The sequence below is a fragment of the Mercurialis annua genome, linkage group LG8, assembly GCF_937616625.2.
Source record: "Mercurialis annua linkage group LG8, ddMerAnnu1.2, whole genome shotgun sequence".
NCBI classification, from domain to species: Eukaryota; Viridiplantae; Streptophyta; class Magnoliopsida; order Malpighiales; family Euphorbiaceae; genus Mercurialis; species Mercurialis annua.
The window spans coordinates 11,545,590-11,554,804 of NC_065577.1; the positions used below are offsets into that span (position 1 = coordinate 11,545,590).

The 9,215-nt window shown below is 31.2% G+C and overlaps 1 protein-coding gene across 1 annotated transcript; it reads left to right on the forward strand.

The window, feature by feature from the left end:
- The first annotated feature begins 8,242 nt into the window (after window positions 1-8,242).
- On the forward strand, window positions 8,243-8,693 carry LOC126660885 (arabinogalactan protein 23-like). Its single transcript, XM_050354588.2, has one exon. It carries the CDS (start codon window positions 8,355-8,357, stop codon window positions 8,529-8,531), a length of 177 nt encoding a protein of 58 aa, XP_050210545.1. The 5' UTR covers window positions 8,243-8,354; the 3' UTR covers window positions 8,532-8,693.
- The last annotated feature ends 522 nt before the right edge of the window (window positions 8,694-9,215 follow it).

Consider the following 9,215-nt stretch of genomic DNA (forward strand, 5'->3'; position numbering starts at 1 on the left):
ATTACAAATTGATTTGTAATACGAATTAGAAGACTCCGGAACTTCTCCTACTATATAAAGACCTTGTATTAGACTCAATTTAGTATGTAGAATAGTGTAGAATAGATTAGACATTAGATTAGAGTAGTTATAATTTAGTTTTCATTAGATTAGCGTTTTAGTTTTCTGTTTCTCAGCAGTTTATAAGTAGTTTATAATTAGTTTCTGCAAGACGATTGTTGAAGATTTCAAGCTTAATCATGACGATTCTTTCCGAAATTGACAACTCCGGTATTTATTGTTTAATTATGCTTTCTTCTTCATCATCCTTCTTGTTTTGTTTCAGTTTTATTATGAGTAACTAAAACCCTTGTTCGAGGGTTGATATGAACTTATAAATTGGTAATTACTTGGATTGGATGGATTAGTATTAATTCGTGTCTTAATTATTAATCTTATTGCTTGGATTAAATTAGCTACTTAGTTCATGATTTTGTGTTTAATTAACTAATTGAGAGATTGTTAATTAAATAGACATAGATAATTAAGAACTTAGAGGAAAACGCCGTGAGAGCGGGTTGGAATTTAGGTAGTCATTGAGTTTGCTTCATAATTATAATTTGATTATTTAATTCAGTTTTAATATCGTGAGAGCGAGTTAATAATTGGTTAGTTAATTAGGTTGTAATTTTATTCGGATCTTTGAGGCTTGAGAGGGCGGGATTCGGTGCTTTAGAATAGCTCGATTCACGATAAAATCACTAAGAAATCCTATTCCATAATTTTACTTATTTATTTGGGATTATCAATCCTTGAGCTTTTTAATCTTATTGTTTTAAACCCTATTTTATTATTTGTTTTCAGTTTATATTAGTTTAATTAAATTACAAAACCCTATTGATTTTTCTAGCTAGCCGATTAAAGAATATTTTGAAATTAGTGATTAAGTCCATTGTCTCTGTGGGATCGATACTTGGTCTTCCAAGTTATATTACTTGAGCGATATCGTACACTTGCGATTATTTGCCAACACCCACAACTTGGGATTAAGAGGTTGGTCGCGGCTGACGCGGTTGAGTTATCCCGGGGCCGGGCCATTTGGATCAGTATGATTTGATTATATATGTTTGGCATGTTGAAAGTTAGGGTTTCGATCGGATCTATTACTTAAGGATATTGTGTTGTTTCCTTATGTTATGTATTGAATTGTATATGTTTGAGTATGCGATGTTATATTTTTATAATACCATTAGTAATTCGCATACTCACTCAATATTTTCCCAAATACTGATTCCTCACTTTTGATGTCTTTCAGGTGACTGGAGTCGGATCAGACAAACTATTCTCTTTGTGCCAGAAGTCGATTGGCTTGTACAAAGTACGAATTCATACAGAGCTGCAGTAGTCCATAGGTGTCAGTATATGAAAAGAGTTTTGATTTCAAATAGTTATTTTGAATGTAAACTCTGATATGATATTTTAATAGCTATAACTGCATTATTTAAAGAAGTTTTCTGAAAATTGTTTTATGCATAATAATATATTTTATTTGCGAAAATTTATAGTTATTTTAGGCTTGCTACGGGTTTCGGAGCTACCACTCCCATTCCCTAGCGCCGGTCTCGGCTCAATAACTTGGATCGTGACAGTATGTTTATCCGCAAGCCTAGCTACGGGTATCAGAGCTACCACCCCCATACCCTACCGCCGGTCACGATCTATGATTTTGGGTCATGACAAGTCACGACGAAGTCCCTAAAACGCAGGTGCTGTTATCTTTGGGCTTTCGCCTTGGGAAAGTCCTTGGATTCACTCGGACGAGTGAATCCTATACTACTCGGTTTATAGCATTTATTTCTGAAATTCGGTTTCCATCATTTACTTTCATATTAGTATTTATATTATATATATTTTTTAAATTAAGTTTCACTTTATAAGTTTTTAATCTTTCAATTTAGTTTAACGTAAGTTTACTATGAGTTTAAACACTTTATAAATTTTAGGGTTAATTACATAAAAAATTGCGACTTTTGCATGTAGTTTCATTTTAATCATGACTTTTGAAAGGTGGCATTTAAAGGCGCGACCTTTCAATTTTTTTTAAAAATTCATCATTTTAATGTATTTTTGTTGACTAAATTCTTCACTAAACCATTAAGTAAAGACCTAATATAAATCGACACCAAATCTTATAATCTTTCGGTTAGAGTATGTAGGATTATGAATTTTAGTCATAAACAATACACCAAATTTTACCTTAGTGATAGATTTAATACAAATTGAAAGGTCGTGTATATAAATGCCAATTTTTAAAAATTGTGATTAAAATGAAACTACATGTAAAGGTCGTGATTTTTTATGTAATTAACCCTGATTAAGTTATATATAAATGAAAAATATAAAGTTATAATCTTATGATAAAATAAAAAAAATGCAAGAAAAACATATCAAGAACGGTTACAAATTATCTTCAGGTAGTAGATATAAAAAAAAACCTTCAAATTATTTTAAAAAAGAGAACATAAGCCTTTTTAATTGTTTTTGTCATTTAAGTCCTCAATATTTTTAAATGGTTTAAATAAATTTCCCTTGAAATAACCTAAAATGTGTGGGGCAATATGTCCCAAAATAAACTAAAAACGATCAAGTGCTCTTTTCAAAAAAATTAAAAGGTTTTGTTTTGCATCATTTAAAAACATTAAGGGATTAAGTGGTCAAGTAAAATATAAAGAGGAACTATGATATCATTTTTCACTCTCTCTCTAAAATGTTTGCTCTCCCTTCTCTCTAAAAGAAAAGTTTTTCATTTGTTCATCCTTTTAAGGGTGGAAGAAGATGATTTCTCCGGCATTAGCCGGAAAATCATTTTCTTTCCGCCCATAATACTATTTACTATAGATCTACTATGTCCTTCTTTAATTGAATAAAGTCTTTGGTTATGAAGTTTTTTGAGTCTTGATTTGTATTTTTCATATTTGAATAAGTTTAAAGGATTTTGGTGTTTGTAGATGCTAGATATATCAAGGTTTTTGATGGGTTTTCGAATTTGAGATCTGATTCTTTAAGATCTAAAATACATGTGGGGTGTCTTTTAGATCTATGCAAGTTTTTGAAGATCTTAAAAAATGGGGGGTTTTTAGATCTTTCAAAGTTCTTGTAAATCTATATTTGGAGAGTTTGAAAACCCATTTAAACTATTGTAGATCTAAAATTAGGGAGGTTTGTCGGGTTATCTTTGATAAGAGTTCATTGAAGATGAAGATCGGAATGCTAAGCTCAACCGGATAGAGCGGTTTCAAAAGTAAATCGGAAGAAGAACTATCCAAGTACTCCGTCTACGAGAAACATAGTTTCATCGTTGTTAAGTTTATGCGGGAACATAGTCACGGATTTTTTCTCACTTTTGATTATTTATTGCTTATCCGGAATTGTTACTTAGTTTCTAATTGTTCAATTTTGAATCATAATGTGGGTTGTGATATGACTTTCATATTTTGTACTTGAATCTTCTTAATGAATTTCTATCGTTTGGAAAAAAAAAGTAAAATATAAAGAGCTTATATATTCTTTATGCATAATTTAAAAGTTCTTTTGTGCCTTTAACCATGTTCCTAATATTACAGAAAAAATAGTATTAGAAATACATATCAAGAATAAAAAAAATAAGATATAGAAAAATATTAAGTGATAAAAAAGATTCACAAAAAAAAGGAAGAAAAGAAAAAAAATCCAACATTGATATAATATTGCAGGGGAAATCATAAAATTATTTTGAATTTTAAGTTTTTTTTAAACGCATGCGTGTGAGCGGAGCAGGGTTCGGAAATCGCTCGCCCATACTTATGGCTGACTTCATATCTGATTAAGTTTTGAAAAATGGAGTCGCCACATAGCTACCCTAAGAAATGTCTTTTATACCGACTAGAAAACCTCACATGCTTATGGTGAGATCATCGTGCATCGGATCAAAAGACCGAGTTTGATGGACTCTAACAAAGCTCTTGTATTTGACTTATTGATTACATTCATTTACTGGGCATTATCCGATATATCTCATCTTAATCTTACATGCAGTCCACAAGATAATGTGCTATAAAGTAAACAAATTTGGAGAGCTGGTAAATAGAAAGCTGGAAATCATGTGAGACGCGCATGTAATTCAATCTGAACTAGCATATGAGCATGTAGTAAATTATGAGCATGTAGTAAATACTTATGAATAAGCATCTAATTCTATGGTTTCTATCATGTAGTAGACAAAGGTGGATTTTATTCATTGCATGCATAAAGCCTAAACTGAATGTCTAAGTGAGAGTGATGTTAATTAGTCATCTTGAATGCCTATACAACGACTATTTATATTTTCATGAAAGTCATAAGATTTCTACGTGATTTGCTGGATTTAGAGCTAATTAATGTGATTAAGCTATTAAGCATGTTAATGCTGGATCTCGACATTCTTTTGGTAAGCTATAAACAATTTAAACATAACAATTTACAATTTATATACATGTAAGGTTAGACATTCTTTTAACCTTGAAGAACCTGTGTATTTGGTACTCGTCTGTAGTCTGGTTGTCTGTGTAGTTGCAATTTAGATTTGATCAAAACATGAAAGTTCTTCATCTTTTTGATATGAGACTGATGGTTTAAATCGGGATTGATTCCAAGTTCAATCGAACCCGGAATCACGTTTAGAAGTTTTTGGTCTCTAGCGGGCTTGAGCTACACTCCTAATCGAACTTAGACTCTTGGAAACCTAACCATAAACCCTAATTACTATATAAACTAACCTTAACTCACAATTGAGGGGGAACTGGTGGCACACAATTAGACACATGACAATAAAAAAAACCCTAAATAACTCAAGCTTTGGCCAAACCACCTCCACCAAAATCACTCAAACTCTAGTCGATTCCAGTCTAAAATAAAGCTAACTACGCTTATATCAGTTAAGAACACGATGCTACCTATTAATCCAGAGTGGGATTCTACATCCGGATCACCAAAAAACGAACCAAGGACTCAGAACTGTACTTATGAGGATCCAGTCTAATCTTTATCACTTTTAATTTTCATGTACATATCTTGTTTTCAATTCTGCCAATTAGGATGCATGCTTACTTATTTTTGTTATAGCTTCCATAAACTACCACAAATTGCAATAACTAGTGTATTTTCCATGAATGCCATGATTTGATACTAGAAACATGTTTTTGGGCTTCTTTACTGTCTTTATTCGTATATTTTGAATGTATATGATTCCAGAATCTTAATTGTGTGTTTTGCTCATTTTTGCACTATTTTTGCATGAATCCCGTACCTTTCCCAAAGCTTTCCCATACAAAGATTTGGTGGCCCTGCCGCCACTCCTTCTAGCGTCGGCGCCAATCATTTGGCGCCGACATTCTTTGTTTCAGAAGCCCTCCATATTTTTATTTCGTAGTTGTAGTTTAATTTTGTCTTTTTGGGCTCGTTTGAGCTCGGACTTGAACCCCGTTTTAGCCCATGGACTTGTAATAGTTGTAGGATTTTGTTACTGTAATTTCTCGCACCTATCCTAGTCAGCATTATACTGCCACATCATTCTAGTGGACTGCCTCGTCATCGTGGGTTTTGAAGCCTAGATCCCGCCGGACCAACAACTTTAAGACTAGATTTTGGGTACGTTTGAAATCGGGATCAACCCCGGTTTAGACCAGAAGTCTCATGTTGACCAGCGAAAGAACATCCATGTTCTGCCCCAATTCAGAATCTGACCGCACAGACAAACAAACGACAGACCACTGCGAGACATCTAAAATCATAAAGGTTTAAAAGTATTTGTAACATTTCATGTATATCAACTATAAATGTGTATGTTTTCAATGTTTATTACTTTCTGATGTCCAGATTCATCATTTATCAGTTTAAATAAAATAATCATGTTAATTAGCTCTAAATCCAGCAAATCACTTAAAAATCTCAGGATTTCCATGATATTGTAATTGGAGGTTGTATATGCATTCAAGATGACTAAATTAAAATCAATCTCACCTAAATATCCGGTTTAGATTCTGTGCTTGCAAAATGAATAAATCCACCTCTGTCTGCTATATGATAGAAATCCTATGATTGGATGCTTGTTTAAAAATAATTGCTACGTGCTCACATGTCAGTCCATATCGAGTCATCTTCGTGTCATGCATGCTTTCCAGCTTTCCCATTTCAAGTTTTCCAGATTTGTTTTACTTTCCAGCACTTTATCCCGGATATGTCCTGCAAATCGGTTGTGATCAATAAGTCAAGTATAAGAGTTTTGGTGGTGTCCTCAAACCAGATCTTTTGGTCCGATCTGCAATGATCTTACCATAATCATGTGAGATTGGCTAGTCGGTATAAAAAGCATTTCTTAGCTGATTTGGGTGGCGATTATATTATTTTCAAAACCCATCAGATCCGAAGTCAGCCATAAACATGAGCGAGCGATTCCAAAACCTACTCTGCTCATAATTATTTGACTGAAAGTAAGTGTTTTAATTGCTCCAATAAATAAACTAAGTATTTTCGTGTAAAATTCTGATGATGAATGTGTAACAAATTAGCTATATGAATTCTCACAAGTGTTGGAATATTGGCACTAAAGAAAAGTCCTTATTTATCAAAATTAAGTATCTGACCCTTTGGCAGAGCATATCTTTACAGGAGATTATGAATCCATATAACAGATTGAATATTAACTTTGGAAAATATAATTGAATCAATAGCTGATAGTAAGTGTGAAATTAATGGTCCTTATCTATTAAGCTTTATACCAGAAATTTATTGAGAAAGAACAGTTTGCTCAAATCATATAAGATAAACCTCGTTCAATGAAAAAAGCCTTGAATCTAACCATTAATTTGAATTGAGAAAAAATCCTCCTATTTTAACTCATCTTATTGTACTACCTAACGTGGTAACAAATAAGTAGATAGATTTAACAGGAAAATTGAAACACACACTTTTGAAGAAAAATTGTTTAAATAAAAAATTGCCACGTTCAAGTGTTACAATAAGATGGGTTAAATTATATTTTTCAATATAAATATGTGAGTACATTGAATATATAATCCCAATAAAATATCAAATGTTTGCGAGTTTTGTCAGTTATGACCAAACTTTTTAAAATTGTCTAGTTTAGCCTATTTTAAGATATTTAGAACCTTTTCTAGCCATTCGCGAAAAAAATCAAAAAAATTGTCATTTGTGCAGGCTAAACTAGTGGATTTTGATTTCGCTAGAAAATGTTTCAAATATCTCATGTCAATCAAAATCGGCTAGTTTAAGCCCATTCACGAATGACAAATTTTTCGATTTTTTTCGCAAATGGCTAGAAAAGGTTTTAAATATTTCAAAATGGGCTAAACTAGACAATTTTAAAAGATTTGGTTATAACTAATAAAACCCGCAAATGTTTGGTATTTTATTTGAAATTAACCCTTGAATATATTGTTTTATATATTTACCATTGATTAAGAATAGAACAATAGCAACAATGAGTTATAATTCAAATAGTATAAGCATTAAGCAGGTTTTTGACAATTCCGTTTACAAGCGATTTCCTTCTCCAATTATATATATAAACAAAAAAGAATATAGCAATATCTTTTAAAAGATCTTCAAATCAGAAGTCGTGATTTTTTTGTATAAGTTAACTGTATTAAAAAGTTATTTTATTTATTATTCATATTATTATTTTGTGTTGATGAATATGAAAGATTTTAATAATTAATCAATTTTTCCTTTTTATTTTAATTTAATTGTTTGAAAAAAAAAATACATACGTTTCTGGAAAAAAAATTACTAACTACTATAATAAAATCTAATATCAAATTCATATGCCTGGCTAAATTCTTTGAGCTCGCATAAGAAACCTGTGTAATCATAATTTACATAATTAAAAAACAAACATATTTAACTTCAATTAGATGCTATATAATAAAGAAAGATTTTTTATTATTATAAAAACGTTAGTTCTAATCAAAGGGGTCTTCTAATTAATTTTTTTTTTTTGTGGCTTTTATTTATTTGATGGTATATTATTTGATGGTATATTTTTCTCTTGATTCTCTCCACCACAAGACTCGCTCAAATAACAATAAGCAACTACACTTAACAAACCAACCATCTATTTTTAAACATGCAAAACATTCATTCACCACAACTAAAATTAAACCTTCAATTATTGCCTAAAAATAGCACAACAGAAACTACAAACTCCCTATATAAACCCTACTATGCACCCAATACTTCTCAGGCTGCAAATAAAATCAATAATCAAAGGCAAATTCAGCGAAGATTATCGATAAATAATTTCGAGCTAATTTTCGCTGTTTTTGCCCCGCAATTCCGAAATGGAAATGAAGAAGATCGCTTGTGCTATTATCTTCGCTGCCGCCTCAGTGAGCGCCGTGATGGCCCAGGAGGCTCCTGCCCCATCTCCAGCAAATGCTGCCTCAGCTGGCTTGCCTATTGTTGGATCTTTGGTTGGTGCTTCTCTTGCATCATTCATTGCCCTCTACCTTCAATAAATAAAAAAAAATGAAAAATGTAAAGGGAGGGAGAGAAAAAAAGAAAAAGGAACGATAGAATTTTATTTTATGAGTTTAATTTGTTCTCTTCTTCTCTCGTTTAAATGTTTCTTATGTTGAACATTTAATACAATGGAATAAAATGCCTTTAATTAAGGTTAATTAGAGGTGTTCAAGTTTTGTTAATATAATTGCACAATTCTTGTTAATTTTTAATTTTTCCATTGTTCATTAAATCTTGAAGAAAAAAAATTGGTAGGATTGGAATGAGATCGGATTTGAAATTTAAATACTGTATCAACAAATTTCTCAGTTAGAATGAAGTTAATGAATTGCGCATAAATGAATAGAATAATGTTATTTAATTCATTATTTTTATGTTATTTAGTTATATCATCTGATACTTGATATATAATTTGTGTGTTTTTTTTTTGTATTTTGATCATACAAATTTGAAAAGAAACTATAGCAATAAAATGATTAACATTTGGGATAAAATGTTTTAATGTTGGATTAAGTAATATTTCCAATATGATTAATAAATTTATACTTTTCTTTTTGAAAATAATTTAGACCACAACAATAAGTATTAGGCTAAGCAGAATATGCTATAACATTTACTTTTGTAATACATATAGCTTACATAATATATTTGCTCTATATTTCGTTGTAGATATTTTTTCT